The following is a 16,989-nucleotide window of genomic DNA, read 5'->3' as shown; positions in this document are numbered from 1 at the left end:
GTTCCAAACACAGCTGAGGAGGTCGATGTGGAACGATGCCGAGTACAAAGGCAAATTCAGAGTGTAACAAATTAAACCCTCCGTTTAAAACACAGAGGCAGAAGCTGATGCCACTGAACATATTGTGCAGGTCCCCACTCCAGCTGTCATTCGGTTGTTTCCTTCCTTTTTTTTCTATCCCTGTAGGTATTGTATCCGGACGGACAAGCACAAATAATCCATCCTAAACCAGCTGACTTCCGAAACCCCGGTCCTGGCAGACACAGGCTGATAACGCAGGTGTACCTCTCGCACACAGCCTGGACAGGTAACGGTAACGATACCGGTTCATGTGGTTGCTGCACTTGTCTGAGACGGGAGCGTGTGTGTGTTGCATGATCCCCGTCTCTTGCACGTGCCCCCAGTCTTGGGGGCCTTCGAGGATCCTGGCTCCAGCTGTCGCCCATGCTACCCTCAGCATCGCTCAGCTCTGTTGCAGCAGTTCCCTCTCCCTGGCTAACACGGCACCGCTGTTCTGTGGCTGACCAGAGGGGCTGCTGCCAGGGGAGGGAAGGTGCTCCTACATGCCAGGGGGCCACGTGTGCGTGTTCAAGGTGGGTGTCCTGGGTTCAAGCTCTGTTGCAGCAGTTCCCTCTCCCTGGCTAACACGGCACCGCTGTTCTGTGGCTGACCAGAGGGGCTGCTGCCAGGGGAGGGAAGGGGCTCCTACATGCCAGGGGGCCACGTGTGCGTGTTCAAGGTGGGGTCACCCATTTCTGTGCGAGATTGGCTGTGGGAGTCAGGCCCAAATGCTCACGTAAAAGCAAGGAGTTGGTGAACTGACTCAGTTTGTTTTAGATCTGTCAGGTATTTGAGGGGCGGGAACCTCTGGGACTGTGTACTCAGAGTACAGTTTCACTGCTCATCAAATGTCCACCCTTTAATTGCCCTAAAAAACCACCCTTTAGCTCTGATGCAATCCACGACTCCAGCGCTCCTGCTTAGTCTCAGCTGCTGTTCCCACTCCCTAGGGAAGGGCTTCAGCCATCGGCTTGTGGACCTCAAACAACAAAAGCAGAGTGTTTGTTTGCAGCTCCCTTTGTCCTGTTTTCTTTCAACCCCTTCACAGTTTTTCAACTGGGCATTTTTCTGAGCGTTTTTTCTGAGCATTTTTAATAGGATTTGGTGATCTCTGATTTTTAACCAACAGAATTTTGTTAAGTTCCATATTTTATCACGTTCTCCTCTTTATAGAGTGTGTCCATGTTGTATGGCCTTAAGGGATTCTGTTCTGGTGTCTCCCCAGCCATTACTTTAACTATTGACATTCGCACTTGGGCATATAAAATGTAGGACTCCAAGCTGGGAGGGGTTCACAAAACAGGGTCACAGTTCGAAATGGAGAAATTGCCTTAGTTCAAGACAATGAAACTTGGTGAAGGCCAGTAAAAAGTGTGTGCATAGTGTGTGCCCAAATACAAGGCATGGATTAACTGAGGGGGTGTAGCAGAAGAGATGGGGGGATGGCAAACTGCAAAGTAAGGAAGAGGTGACAGAGTGGTGAAAAGATGAGGCTCAGGGAGATTTGAGCTGAGCTGTGAGTGATTGCAAAAGTTGTTTCTTGTGTTCTTGTCTGGCACTGGTGCTGTCTCAACTAGAGTGTCGCTACAGTTCTGGGCATCATGTCTTGAAATTTTGGTGGTTTCAGTAGGTTTGATTTAGGTTTCACTTTATCCCAGTCCAAACCAGTACAAGTCCGTATGGAAAAGTCCTTAAAGGAATCCTGATTTTCAGTCGAAAGGAACATTCTGAGGGGGCTCTAGTCCAGCATGGTGCTCAGAGTTGTGCTGTGTAGACTGAAAACCTGTTTTCCTTATGAGCACTGGCAGAACAAAGTGAAATGGCCTTATGGGCAGCGTTAGGGGTACTGTGTGGCTGCTGAGATGGTGAAAGAGGGGGAAGAACCTCCCACAGTAGAGAATCCTCAAATAGTCTCTGGTGCTGTGAGTTTTGCCAGGCATCATCTGGATTTAAATGATCCTGCCATAAAAACATAGACAGCGAGACCTGCTGGTTCTGTGGTCTTTTATGATTTGGTCGGAAAAACTTTAAGCAGTTACTTTTGAAAGTTTTTTTAATATTTTTTAATTTATTTATTAAGTCATGAGATTCTTTTTTTCAGCTGAGGCAAAGCATTGGGGGTGATCTAAAACGGTGCTTAGTTCTGCTGTGCCGAATGCAACGACCAAGTTGTGTTTTCAAGCACCAGCCTGGGCTGTGGCCAGCCCAGAATAGCTCTGTGCTTACCCCAGCACTCCTGAGAGACCATCTCATCCACTGCTGGTTGTTCGCTGGGCTGTGACAGTCATGTTGGGGTTGTTCTGTTTTTCTATTCTCTGCAGAGCCATGTCAGATTGAAGTGCGGCTGCTGCTGGCTTACAATTCCAACAGGAGCAAAGCATCTGCCAAAATGCCAAAATCTACCTGGAGCGAGAGTTTGGAGACGCTTCCGCAACCTGAGAACGGCATCGAGGGAACCATCCCCTTCAGCAAACCCGTCAAAGTCTTCATCATGCCCAAACCGGCCAGGCGGTGAAGTCTCTCTCTAAAAGAAATGTATTTATGGGCTTGTCGGGTGACAGGAAAACAATAGACAATGTTCCAAGACACTGAACCAAACCAAAACAGTTTGCGTAAAAAAAGTCAACCAGAGAAATAAAGCAGCTGAGGAATGATGGGTCCCCTCTGTGAAGAAGCAGATGGGCTAATACGGGAGTTTTCAGCGAGTTAAGAGTAGTTCAATGAAGATGCAGATGTTTGTGTACTGACTAAACAGAACCCAGACAGTTTTCAGCACTCCAGCAGGAGTTTCATGGAGCCAAATCTTCAGGTTTTACCGATCAGAAGTTTCTCTTCAAGGCTCCTGGTTTTCTGCAACGTATTTAGGAAGGTATTTACTGTGTAAATGCTCAGCCATGTAAATCCACATTATTTTTACAGCACTCTGAAATGAAGCTGAGGAGTTCGGGGGTGGGTTATGGGGGGGTTGTTGTTTTGGGGTTTTTTTTTTAATGTCTAAAACTTGCATTTGAGCATCTAAATTCTTAGTTAAAAAATAATACTCCAAAGTGCTGTTCATGTGCAGGAACTGTACCTCAAAGTGAAGCTGCCACTTGCTGTCAGCTAAATCCTGAGTGTTTTTACATGCTGTACAGCTGCACTGGAGCTGGTGCAGCTCTGGGGAGGGTTCCTGTGGTGGTGGGCGAGAGGAGGAACCTGTTGGTGCAAGCACCAGGACTTGAGTGAGCAGGACATGAGTGAGCAGGACATGGAGCTTATCTGAGATACAGCAACAACACAGCACAGCGTGTTCCTTCTTTTGTTTGTTTCCGTAAACTGGAGTCAGCGTATGAATCTCTGAATTTCAGTCCAGCTCTCCTGTATGTCTTCAGGATCAATGCGATTAAACACCACAGGCTGGAAAATTCCTGACCCCATCCCGCTAGGTCCTACAGAACCTGTTTCTGCATGATCTTGGCCTGGGCCAGTCTCACTGAGGTGAGAAAGTCTGTCCAGTTGTTCAATCCGCAGCAGTTTTGGCACTCCAGGATCTCTCTAACCAGCTGCAGCAGCGAACACGCTCTCAGTTCAGCAGCAGACAAGCAGCTTGTCAGTGTTCCCTGAAGCGGGTGAGCTGGGAGAGTGGAGGGATAGGAGCGCACTAAAACTGACCCGTCTGGACAGACAGGGTCTGTGCAAGGCTTCGGCGGACTGGAGAACCTCCTGAGGTTTGTAGCCATCCCTTGGTAGGATTTTCTAGGAGCGCTTAATGTGTGAAACTTTGATAGCACGGCAAACATTACCAGTGTTCAGAAATCAGTCACTAAAAGAAGAGAAGGGTGTTTTTAGCAAGTGAACAAAGCAGTGAAGAGAACTTCCCGGTTGTACAAAGATGGATGTGTTTAATAACCCCCTGTGCTTCCCAACAATGAAATTACTGCAGGTACTGCGGGCTTTTGTGTTAAATTTTTAGCAGTGTTGTGGTCCAAAGGCTCATAACCATCAAACTATTCAGCAGCTTTCGGTGTTCCTGAGTTAAATCTCCATTCTTAGCGCTGCTGCTCTTACAAACAGGGTTTTGGCATTTCACCTCTTGGGCATTGCTTTGAAAACCTCCTGCACGTGTAGCAGCCGCGTTGGTACTGTCCGACTGCTCTAGGGCACTGCCAGTTCAGTCCCAGCGGTGGGTACTGAGGTATGTCTCTTGCTATGAAGCTGTGTCCAGGCAGATGCTTGAGGAGCTGAGCGAGCTCATTACAGACTTTTTTCCTTCCCCTCTCAATTTTACGCTTCCCAGCACCTCTGCAGTTCATCATCTCAATAAAAACTTCTGATTTAAATGGTGTCCACATGCTCCAGGCCACAGTTGGTGCTTTGGGAGGCAGCGCAGCCAGGGTCTGTGGGAACAGCTGCTTAGTGGTGAGGGCCGCCCTTCTCTGCCAGTGCAGTGCAGACTGATGGCAGCACAGTGAGGCCTTTCCTCACCGTACTTTGGCTGCTTTGTTGTTGCCGGTATGTGAGTTTAGGTTAGCCCTGAGGAACACTTTCTTGCCTGTTGGGGTTGTCCAGGCCTGGCCCAGGCTGCCCAGGTCAGTGGTGGAGTCCCCATCCCTGGAGGGGTTTAACCGATGTGTCGAGGTGGTGCTGAGGGTCAGGGGATAGTGATGACCTGGCACTGTTGAGGTAACAGTTGGACTCGATGAGCTTAAAAGTCTTTTCCAACCAAAATGATTCTGTGATTTCATGATTTATCATTTGTTCCCTGGCCACAGATGACCAAACAGCTACTCCATTCTGGGCATTTTTTCCCTGTATTTCATTTTTAGTATCAAATTCTGGGCATCTTCCTGAGCACTGGAACAGATTTCCCCTATTTTGCTCCCCTGGTGCTGTGCTTGAGCTCCTCTCATATAACACACTGGGCAAAGACCACTCGCCATCTGATTTGGAACCATCTGAAAATCAAATACTGAAGGGCTGTAGGAAAGTTCTTCATCTGTAATTTTAAAGATGCTTAAACCAACTTGAAAATTTAAGTCTGCTACGAACATTTCCAGTCTCCTAATGGGAGTATTCCATAGTTGGCTTCTCTTCTTGACACCATCCTGTAGTATTTTCTCTGATCCCTAGTTTGAATCAAGAAATCACAAGTTCTCCTTTTCTTCTAGACATAAGGGAAGAGTGTCAAGAATCTGACAAAGTAAAGAGAAGGCTGAACTGCCCCATGAAAGTGTAGCTAGCGGGTTTGAAAATGTGTTGTGGGTTTTTTTTCACCATTTTTTTTTTCAGATTTAATTCTAGGTGGCATCTGTAGAGGGAGGAAGCCCTGCACTGAATGCCTTTAATGGGCAAGTCGTAATCTGTGTGTGAAGTCCATTGAAATTAATTATTAGGTCACTTCTTAGAAATTTGCAATACTGCAATTACCGAGTCAGGAACAATGTGTTTGGAACAAAGCTGAAGATGAGGAGAAGCTCATCCTAACCTGGAGTGGCTTTCACCTATCTGATTTGTAAATGAACAGAAAAACTCAGTGGGCAGATACACTCGCTGCAAAATGTGGAAAGCAGAGTCTTGGGAAGACAAAGCCGCAGGCCAAACATTTAAACTGGGACCACTGACATCATCGGGGGTTCCAGCTCACAGAGATGGGTTTTCTCTGGATTCCCATCATGCTTGTCTGAGTTTTCAGATCTTTTAACCAAGTCAGAGATACAACTACTGTGTTCATCTCACTTCACTCGCATCTTCTAGTTTATTTTTAGTAGCAGGCACAGGAAGGGGGAGCAGCATGGCTGGTTAGTTTACACTGTGCTAATGCACAATTAGTGGGACTAACACGGTGGGACTAAAATCAAGTTTTAAGGCTCATAGATCAGAGAATCACAGAAGGGTTTGGGTTGGAAGGACCTTTCAAGGTCGTCCAGTTCAACCCCCTGCAGGGAGCAGGGACATCGGCAACTAGAGCAGTTTGCTCAGTGCCCCAAGGGCCAACCCGACCTGACATGGGGACAGCAATGGGGCTTCTCCCGCCTCTCAAGGGACAACCTGACCTGGCATGGGGCCAGGCATGGGGCTTCTCCCACCTCTCGGGGAAACCTGGGCCAGGGTCTCACCATCCTCAGTGTCAAACATATTTTCCTTCTCTCTGGTCTCAATCTCCCTCTTCCACTTGAACCCATCACCCCTTGTCCTGTCCCAACAGACCCTGATCCAAAGCCCCTCCCCAGCTTTCTCAGAGGCCCCTGGCAGCACTCACAGGCCGCACTAAGGTCTCCCCGCAGCCTTCTCTGCTCCAGCCTCAACACCCCCAACTCTCTCCCCTGGCTTCCCAGCAGAGGGCTTCCACCCTGCCAGCATTGCTGGGGCCTCCTGTGGCCCCGCTCCAGCAGCTCCCTGGCTCTGCTGTGCTGAGGAGCCCGGAGCTGGACCCGGCACTGCAGGGGGGTCTCCCCAGAGCAGAGCAGAGCGCAGCAGAGGGGCAGCATCCCCTCCCTCCACCTGCTGGCCTTGCTCCTTTGTTGCATGCTGCGCTCTGCACAAATGCTGCTTGATGTCCTTTGGCAATGCTGGTTGTGTTGAGCTGGTCGGAGGGGGTCTATGAACCTGTCTGTGTCCTATTCCTCCTGGCTGCCAGCTCCATATGCTGCTTCACAAAGATAAGGGCCAGGGCCTGACTCACTTGGTGGCGGCGCAGCTGGGTGGAATCTTCCTGGCCCCCATCCCAGCCGTGGCTCTGCTTTAACGAGAGCGTCACGGTGGGAGTTCACTGCCTACTGGGAGATCGTTTTCCTGGTGGGAGGCAGAGAAGTGGCGTATGTGAGAAATCCTGCCCTGTCAAAGTGCATTCCCATGATTTGGGCAATGAGCCCGTAATCTTAACAAATTATTTACGGTTCTGGCTGAAAGCAGCAGCTTAATACCGACTCTCTTTTGAGCTCCGGTTGAATGTTTTGATGAATCAGTTCCAGCTGTTTCCACCACGTAGCAAAGCCATTTCAGGCACCAAGAAGGAAATTGGGCTTTCAGGGGTTGGAGCAGCCCAAGTGGAGCAGACGCTGTTGTGGGAAGTGACAAAGTTGACTCGGGAAGCTGATGAGAGCGGCAGTGGAAGAGCCTTGCAGCAGATCATCTCCTTGTAGACACCGAAATTTTGTACTGATGGTAGCGGAATTCAGCAGTTTAAAAAAGAGAAATCCATTTCTGAGCATGCTGCAGCTCCCTGTTGTAGAAGTGGAACCTTCTGTATCCCACCGAGTGCCAAATGAAAGGAACAATTAAGCGGCTGCAGCACAAAGCACCTCTGAAGGCACCTGGCAGTGCTGAATGGGCTCTGCTCCTCTCGTGGGTTTTTGGAAGGACAAAAATGCAGCACCGGCGTAAGGAGCCCATGGAAATTTTCTCAAATGTAGGACCTGGGCTGAGTAGTTTTGTTGAATATGGCATCATCATTAATGTCCACATTTATATGAAAATATTTTTAAAAAAGGGGGGTGGGTGGGAAAAACCCTGGAGGTGAAACATCAGGTGTTTGTTTACTCAATTTTGAGCAGTGTAATGTACATGCTGCAGGTTTAAAACACTGGAATTGTCCCCTCAGTAACAGCCTTACAAAACCTCTTCCTAGTTCAGGCTGCCGTAAGGCCCAAAAGCTCACAAAATAATGCAAATATATGACAATGATCAAGAGAGCCTGACCACCCCGTTGTAAGAGCAAAAGCCTTCACACACTGCAGACTGCAGGACCTGGCTCTGCTGGCAGCCCTCGGGGTGACAGCAGCCTTCGGGGAGAGTGTGTCCCCTTCCACTTCACCCCACGCCAGCTCTTCAGAGAGGTGTCACCATGGCTGTAATGTGCATCACACCGGTTGCCGCGGCAGGGATGCGGCTGGAGAGGCAGTTGGTGCAGGCGCAGATAAGCCATTGCCTCACTGTAGCTGCACTAACAGCAAACGTCGCTGCAATGAGGAGGTGGCAAGATAAAAGGTTTCATTACTCACTTTCCCTTGGCATTTACACCACGCTGTATTTTTATCAGATAAAGGGTTTTAAGTGATTATGAGAGCAAATAAATAGGAGGAGGACATAGCATTTTCTGAAGGGTTTTCTTGGGTCCTGGGAAAGGTGGCATATTCTCTAAGCCTCTGGAGCGCTCCGAGTGCCTCAGGGCTTTTGTAGCATCAGCTGCTGTCAGGACACGCAGGACTTATCGGGTCAAGAACTGGTGAGCCTGGGGGGAAAATCTACAGCAGGTACTTCGTAAGTGGTGCTATCATCATCGCCCACCAAGAACAGCAACTGTGAGAACTTCTAAACACAATTTTCAGTGTAATAATGAGGTTGTAAGCACAGGGTTTAAATCACCAGGTAACGAGGAGTTTTCACCTCTCTTCCTGGGTCTCTGGCAGCAGTTCAGGCTGATTTCCGAAAGATCAACAGTGTATGCAGCAAACTCCAGTTTTGGGACAAAGTGAATTTTGAGCACTTGGCGGGGCCTTTTGAACAGAGACGTGTTGCACAACTCAATCCTCAACCATCTCGCTAGATGCATAGATACAACTTAAGGTATTTCCTTAGAAGGAAAATTTAAGGCCCAGATTTTATGTTTATTCCCTGTAGAGGTTTTCTTTTTGTTTTTTCAGTGTAAAATGTGGAAGTGCTGAACACAGATGCTCCAGAATTATCACTAACAGCTCTGCGCAGCCAATGGCCTGACTGAGGCAAAGTCGTACGTTCTGGGTTCACTTTTTAATTTAACTTATTTACACAGTGGTTCTTTACCACTGCTTCGTATCTCCCCCTCGGTTGTACCCATCAGCTGACAGCTGTGTTCCAACAGCCAATAATTGATTTTGGCCATTTCCTATTAAAAGGAATCAAAACATGGCATCTTAATTTAGCCAAGAGGTAAGAAGTTAAGTAACCAGAATTCAGAATAAGATTAGGTCAATCTCAAGAAACAGTTCTGCAACTGTGTGATCTCATGAATAGTCCCCTTTTGCGAGCGCTCTGTTTGTTTAAACCCTGAACTACCCATCTTTCCTCGCCATTGTGGTCTCCAGCGCAGCCGCCTTGGCACGCAAGCCCACACTGTCAGCTGTAACTTGATTTGTCACTGAGGTGCGTCCACGTTCGGCTGCAGCCAAGGGAGGCGGTGTGGGCTGGAACCCTTCAGCAGGTGGAGTGGAAGACTCCCCCCACTCTGACCCCCTGAGCAGCCAGGGCGTTGTACTCTTCCACGGCCTTCTCTGTTTGCAAGACCAACACGTCAATCCCATTCTTCTTCAGGTACTCCACGGTAGATGGTGGTACCTCAGAAGAGAAAAGGACATGGGAAGAGCAGGTATGAGACTCTTTTCCCCTCTCTGTAAGGTGTCAAGAAAAACAGGTGCTGTTGCATTTGCTCATTAATAACTGGCAGCAGCCCCAATTGCGAATATCATCAGATATTTCTACGATTGATCTCAATTTTTTTCTCTTCAATTTTTTTCTCTTCAATAAAGCTACTTTTATATCCACACCTCCCATCTCTCCTCAGCACGGTTTCAAACGCAGCCCTTTCTCACACCAACAGAGCTGGAGCTCAAGGTAATTAACCTGAATAAGGTTAATTTCCTCACCAAAAAGCTGAGGAATTGCTTCTCATGAAGAAAAGCTCACCACTTCCAAGCTTTCTGTGGCTGGTTTATCTGCAGACATGACACCCTGCCAACGTGACTGACAACAATGCCTAATGATCCAAGCGATCACAGCAGGCAGCAGCTCTAGCTGCTTCATAACCTGTTCTAAGAGGGAGGACCAATGACACAGTAAACAGTTCTCCTCATTTATTTGGCTACTGTAGCAAACTCTTCAGTGCTTGACACTGATGCTAATGCCGACGAGCCCAAATGATGTTTCTTTCAGGAGCAGAGGAACTCCTGGCAGCAGATAATTTCTGAATTTTCTTCCCCTCTTAGTAAAGCTTCATAAATGTCTTCCCTGCCCCCCACCCCAATCAGAGGGAGAGGAAAAACAAACAGCTCTGTGTTTCTCATGGAACAAAAACCTACCTGCAAAGCCTCGCTCATGCCACGACCAATCACCACAGTTTTCACCCCCTTCTTGACAACTTCTTCAAGGTCAGCTGGCTGCACTCCTGGGGAATGCTAAGTGTCAGGGGAGGGAAAGAACAGCCCCTGTCAGGCACCACCGACCAGGAGAGCTTTGTCTATGTGCTTCCCAGCTGCCCATGGAGGAGCAGGGACACAACCCCCTTTCCTGCACAGGCACAGTAGGTATCACCGGTAATTAAAAAAGTCATTTGATATGCGGATGAAGGCTGAGAGTTAATCAACTGACGGCAGTATCATCACTCTTTAATAAACAGTTAAACATAAAAGATGCATTACGCATTTCTGAAACATTTATGGCAAACAACTGTAAACATTACACGTTAAAGTGAAATCAATAAATTGCAACATGTTGCTGTTTGTTTTCAAATTAACAAAACCTTTTTGCTCTAAAGACTGTGGCGAGCCAAAGTTTACTCACTTGAGTTACAAAGAGCTCCCTGAATAATTAAAATTACTAAATTCTTCTCTTGTTTACTTCGCAAATCTCATTTACTGCAGAGGCCTGGAACATATCGGTTACCTTCTCTTCCGTTAACAGTTTCAATGGCTGCACTATCCTTAATTTTGAGAAAGGAATATTTGAAACCAAACTCCTCAAAGAAAAAGAAAAGAGCTCTATCAGCACGTCCTCAGGTCCTCTCCTGTTTTTTTTCCCCTGCCCACCTCTTCAGCAGCTGATGCTGCGGCCTCATACGAGGTGCTGGAGTTCTCTCCTCAGCCCTGTCAATGCCTCAGCTTGCAGCACAGAGCAAGACTTTTCCAGCTGAAACAAACCCATGAACTCCCTGAAGTCACAGGTGAGGGAAACTTTCCACAGAGCCTCTCCAAAGAGAGGATTAAACATCCTACCAGGAAGTCTTTAGCCTGGTTGGTATCTGGAATTGCAGCAGAGATGGTTCCCCTTTATGGTTCTCCAAGCTGTGTGTTGCCCTTAGCCCAGCTCCATTTGATAGCCACAGCTGGAACGCAGCTGTCACTGTGGTACTGCAGACCAAATCCCCACAGGTACGTGTTTGTGACGGAGCAGGAAACGTTTTGTCTTCGGGGGTTTTAAAGCAGACTCAAAACTCAGACAGCAGAACTGCTCTGGTTTACTGCCACTACAGTGATGAGGTGGCTGGGGAAGGTTTGCTGTCATATGATAAGTACTGAGACGCGGAGGCCATGGGATAAAGTTTGTTCTTCAGTTACACATCACACTAAGATGTGGAGACTTCCACACTGGTTTTGTAGGAAACCAGTGTCCCTACAGGAAACATGTAACATGATGGAATAACTGTCTCAGTGCTGATTTGACCCCTGGAGGGAACGAGGAAGGGCAGCAGAATTTCTGGCCTGTTCTGGTCTCTGCTTTCCTTTCAGGGTTCCAACTTCTTTGCTCCCACTAGGAGCTGGCACTGAAACACAGCCAGCCAGGGCGGCTGCCTTCCAGCCCCAAGGGTGAAGGCCACAAGAACTATTAGCACTCGGTTACAGAACCTTGCACAGCCAGTTAGACAATTTTCCCTGATGAAAGAGTTACGTCCTAGACAGCAGCCTGATGGCAGAGAAGGCAAGGAAGCAATTTGTTTCCAACCAGAGTGTGGGACGTGACCAGCACTGCTTGTTTCCCAGACTTCAGCTCCACCTACCCCCAGGAAAAAGACGCTCAAAGAAAGTAAGTGGACTGCAGGCTACCAGGGAGAAATGCGTGGAAAACGCGACTGCTGAATCCTGCTATTTCCAGGGTGGATCGGATTAACTCTTTATGCTGCTTCTAGAGTTGGCAAAGCAGGCCAGAAAAGTTTAGTTTTCTTCTCATATTTACCTCTCATTATTCATCTCTAAGCCAAGCCACCCAACTCCTCACAGCTCCAAGGGGGACAGAACAGACCTAAAGCAGGAGCTTTACAAGGCAAAACCTAAATAAGTATGTTTTACTTCCAGATAACATCAAAAAGATGCCAGAAAACTGACCTCTCCAAATAACCCAACTCCCCTCTGATTTTAGTTCGTCTTGTTTCAGCTAGAGGACTCCTCTAAGGACTCAGAGCCTTCACCTGTCCCCCGAAGAAAACCCTTGTTAGAAACTGCAAGAGACAAGCTCGGCCTCCAAAATGCCTTCCTTTAAAAATAAAGGTGCTGATACTTTGAAACCAAAGTTTTTGAGATTGTAACAGATATTGAGATGTGACTGAGCTGGGAACTAGTTGGGAACTTCTCAGCTATCATTTCTGTTCTGTTTCTTTGGTTGTACGTGCAGATAAAGCAGGAAAACCATACTGTCAAACAAACAAAAAGTGACTCTCACCACACAACCCACGCCTCCGAACAGCCAGTGACAACGTCATCGTTTATAATCAGACCAAAAATGAAGTACAGTTGAAAAGGTTACACCCACAGCTTGCTCTCTGCATGGTACAGATCGCTTTGTGCAGCAGCACTACCTTTTTCTTGGGGTTATATACTCTGTAAAAACTGAACTCTGACTCTGTTCCCCCCAAAATTATAGACAAAAGTTCCAAAACCAAAGGCTCTGCCCTTCAGTTGTGTCAAAAAGAATCCAAGGGAGCTGAATCCTCTGGGCAGGTACAGCTGCAGGTGTGGGTCTAAGATCTGGTCAGTACGTAGTTCTTTGGTGCCTCAACTTTCGCTTAGGAAGTCTGGATTTGTTCTTCTAGCCAATCCAGCTGGCCCAGTGCAAGCTCTAGCACCAGGAGAATTACCATCAACTTCCGAACACAACGGGCACTTTGCTGCTTCTAAATCTGGAACATCAATACTGTCCCATGCACCTTTACACAGCTCTGACAATGCTGACAGATAAAGTTTACAAACTGTCAGGGCAAGCACTTGGTATCTGTGTGCAGCTACCAAGAGAAGTCACCGCGTGGTCAGCCAGACCGAGAGCTTTTCACAGAGAAATATGATGCTGTACCTGCATATTTTTCCTCTGAAAAAAGGACAAGGAACCCCAAGGAAAAGGATATAAACTAAACCACAAGCACTGTTGGCTTCTCAGCACAGCAGGTCAGTTACTGTTGATTCCTTTTAACATCCTCTATCTCACTCAAGACAACTCTAGTCTCAAAAGAAGGTGTTACCTCATGACAACCGCACTCTTAATTGAACACAGGATGCGGTTTAGAGCTCCACAGTGCACTGACCAGGAGAGCTGCCAGGACTGGTGGCAATGGTGGCCACACCCTTCCATCTGTAGCATGCTGTGTCCCCCCAGTCCTCTGGCCTCTTTTCACAGTCACTTCTGAAACAACGCTCAGTTCTTCCAAGGAAAAGTCTAACAGCCAGAAATTCTGTGAGCTGCCCTTTGCTTTCATCTGTCTGGCACTTTCAGCATCCCGTTTAAAATGGAGGATGGACAGGAAACAGAAAACTTACATTAGTCCCAGTTTCTCGCCAATCCCAGGTTCGGCTTCCTCCCGGCCACACTTTGCAGTCCTTATATGTTGTAGAGCAGCCTTTCACCTTCATCTGACCCCAAGAAAGGGAAGCAATTTCAGGGGAAGACATCACGAAGTTGAACCAAAGTCTGGAAAAAGGATATTTCATACACAACATCAGGCTAACATAGGCAGAACGTTAATAAAACCAGAAAATTTTGTTCTTGCCCTAAGGAGCTGGGAAGGAAACACTGCCACAGCCTTTACCCACATGATTTTGTGACTCCAGAGCTGAATGGATATCTCTCAGATATTTTAATCTGAGAGAACCACTGTTTCTCTGGCCGCTCTATGAAAGTGGTAAATGAGGTTACAAAAATCCCAAGCAAACCAACCCAACAGAGAAGCCATGAACAAATCAACGACATTGCCACATCGCTACAGCAAACAGGACTGTCAGAGACCTGACGGGTCAAGCCCTCTTTGCCAAGTCACTCCTTACAGAGGCCAAGTCTCCCTATGTCATATCTCAGCTCAGTTAAACACCCAATAACAACTTTTCTAATGTTTGACCTCAATCTTCATTGTTTCAACTTAAACACATGATTTCTAATCCTTTCTGTGGTGGACAAGAACAGCTTAATCTTTGTCTTTTTCACCAGGTTTTGTTATCCTGCGGACTTACGTCTTTTTTTCCTTCCTTTTAGACTAAATAAACTTCACTTCCCTTCAGTCACGTTTTCTAAATCTCTGCTTATTTTCTCCTTTTATTCTCCCTGGCAGCCAACAATCGATACGCATCTTTCTCTGATGTCTGTTGCCTAGACAGAGGGCTCCAGCTGAGGCCTTATCTGCGCTGCTGGACAGCAACCACTCTTCAGCGTTAACAGCGGTCATTATCAGATCCGCTGTCACAATTGCAGCCGGGCATCAGCAGGGCAGGGATCTGCCTCACTGCACCGGGAAAGCTCACGCTCTCTTCACAGCCCTTCTTCATGTCGCTGTGTCTGATTGCTGGTGTGGTTCTGGCAGAAGGTGACAAGAGGGGAATCACTCAGTGACCCCCTAGAAATGAGTTGGACTAGCATGGCAGGCAACTGAGACATCTCAAGGGTGGAGTCACCCTTCTGCCCTTCTCCTTCAGAAGGAAGATGGTCTGAAATCCGCGTTACAGAGAAAATGGGTTGCTTCTACAGTGAAAAGAGCTCTGCTCCTGGGTGAGCCAGAAAACCCCAGTGGCAGATCCTTCCAGATGCTTCTCATCCTTTACTTTTGAACTACTGTTCTCACCATGTTCCAGTACTTAAAGGGTGGCTACAAAGAAGATGGAGACTCCCTTTTAACAAGGAGTCCCATGGAAAGGATGAGGGGTAACAGGTACAAGTAACTCCTGGGGAGATTCCGATTGGACACAAGAGGAAAATTCTTCACAATAAGAACCACCCAGGGGAAGTGATGGAGTCCCCAACATATGACACAGTTAAGATTCAGCTGGATTCAGCTGGACAGGGTCTGGGCAAGCCTGTCTAGACTGTGCTTTTCCCAAGCAAGGCTGATCCCTGAGGATCAGCCCTTCCAACCTGTCTTTCTGTGATCCAGTGAATTTACTAGGAAAAGAAACATCAATCACAGGAGCCCCAGTGGCACACATTAGTGAAAGCCCTTGCCAAAGAGGAATCTCTGGATTACCAGCAGGACTGGAAGCCTCCAGTCCTGCCCTGCACATGCTACAGCAAACTACAGACACGCTCTTCTCAGACTGAGTGGATCTCAGTATCCATCTTCAGACGTCCCAGGAAGTAAAAAGTACATCCTTCTGGATTCAGGACAGGACCAAGTCTGCCAGAGGGGCTTCCTGATCAGTAAAACCATCAGGAATACCAAGTTTCCCAACTCAGAGAGTATTACAAGGCTGGGCCTCTGCAATCGAACAGGTACAAACTGCAAATGGGAGAGCAAGGGTTCCACACTGCCTCTTCCAAACAGCACAGAAATGTGTAAACAGCAGAAATGAAGAAACGAAGATACTACCTGTAAGGCCAGGTCGTTTGAATTAATAAGAGTATCTTAAATTGGAGTAAGAATTAACTTTTTAACAGCACCTTCGGGCATTCTTGACATGGGGCATGGTATCACCAACAGCAAGAAGTGGGATAATATTTACCCAACAAATGAGAATCATAGAATGGTTTGGGCTAGAAGAGTCCTTTAAAGGTCATCTAGTCCAACCCTGAGTTGTTTTCTTAATTATTTACTATGACAAACATACAGTGCCAAAATACCACTGAAGATCAAGAGACCATGACCTATATGACAAGTATGATCTAAATTAGCAATTTCTGTAAATCGCAGTAGTCCAATCACAGAGGAGGAGAAATGGTTCAGGAATCTATAGGCAAAGCTATGAGTGTTTAAAAATAAAGGAAGCAGAAGAGCTTAAAAGGAGGCAAAATACAAGCTTATGTAAGGAGACTACACTGAAAGAAAGAAATGCAACAGTGGCTAAGGATGGCAGAAGAACAAAACAGCTGAGAGTGACGTGGAAGAAACTTGAGACTGAAGTGCAGGTGAGCAAGGAGGTGGGGTTTACAGTTGCCAGCATCTGCCTCCTGCGAAGGCAAACGTTGTTTCAGAGTAGCACCCACCAGCAACAAATAGAACAAAAACAGTGAACAGGGGCAGCACACCAGAGAACATGACCGAGAGACTGCAGGAGGTTAGAGTGCTTCATAAAATCCAAGGTATAACCTGAGATCAAAGAGGATAAAGGTGAAGGAGTAAATTGGCGTATGTCAGGTGCCAGGCAGAACAACTCCTGTGAGGCATCAAAAGACGTTGTAGTTCTGCCGTGCTGCCTGCGAACAGGGTCAGCAGGTGAAGGTGGGCGACTTCCCCACAGCCAGTGTGACTTCAGAAGCAATGCAGCAGCTAGGAAAGAGGTCAGGATGTAATCAGTGCCAGCAGAAAGGCCAGGCTAAGTTTAAATGAACTGGGTAGGGAGGGGGCAGAGGTCAGGTTTAAAACCTAGAACGCTTCTCCAGAACTCACTAATCTAATTTTGCAGGTTAGCCTCATGAAGGCGAGTTATTGGGGGAGGTCACGGAGCATTCTGCTCTAGCGGAAGGTGTCCCTGCCCACGGCCAGGGGTTGGAACTGAACGATCTTTAAGGTCCCCTCAAGCCCAAACCCTCCCGTGATTCACTCCATGGCTGGGGGAGGTGACGGCGGGTGCTGGTAAGAGCAGAAGGGGGAGCACAGCGCTTAGAGAACACGGGGCGGGGGAAGGAAGGAGGGAAGGACAGAGATCCGAGATAAGCACCGGGGAGTGGGGGAAGCGCTGCAAGCACGCAGGGGGAGGCAGGCGGCGGCCGGCGCAGACAGCTCTTACACCCCCCCGAAACGAGGCCTTGCCTGACGCGGCCCGAGGCCCCGCCGCCTCACGCCTTTCTCTCACC

General features: G+C 47.7%; 2 protein-coding genes across 2 annotated transcripts in view; one reads left to right on the top strand and one right to left on the bottom strand.

Moving 5' to 3' along the window:
* The window catches only part of INTS4 (integrator complex subunit 4), a gene marked incomplete at its 5' end in the record, with an annotated part of 33,036 nt that extends 30,461 nt beyond the window's left edge, over positions 1–2,575 (top strand). Inside the window, 2 exons of the mRNA XM_010134953.1 lie at positions 187–307; positions 2,382–2,575. Coding sequence (XP_010133255.1) covers positions 187–307; positions 2,382–2,575 — 315 coding nt within the window. The remainder of the gene's footprint in view (positions 1–186; positions 308–2,381) is intronic.
* A 6,635-nt stretch (positions 2,576–9,210) lies between these two features.
* Positions 9,211–13,680, bottom strand: AAMDC (adipogenesis associated, Mth938 domain containing). Its single transcript, XM_010134952.1, has 3 exons — positions 13,533–13,680; positions 10,092–10,187; positions 9,211–9,351 (listed from the first exon to the last, which is right to left on the bottom strand). The coding sequence occupies exons 1-3, from the start codon at positions 13,662–13,664 to the stop codon at positions 9,211–9,213; spliced, it is 369 nt and encodes a 122-aa protein (XP_010133254.1). The 5' UTR covers positions 13,665–13,680.
* Between the last annotated feature and the right edge of the window lie 3,309 nt (positions 13,681–16,989).

The sequence above is a fragment of the Buceros rhinoceros genome, unplaced genomic scaffold, assembly GCF_000710305.1.
Source record: "Buceros rhinoceros silvestris isolate BGI_N320 unplaced genomic scaffold, ASM71030v1 scaffold6294, whole genome shotgun sequence".
In the NCBI taxonomy this organism is placed as follows: Eukaryota; Metazoa; Chordata; class Aves; order Bucerotiformes; family Bucerotidae; genus Buceros; species Buceros rhinoceros.
Note: the sequence above shows the minus strand (reverse complement) of the source record. Positions and strands in the feature narration are given on the sequence as shown.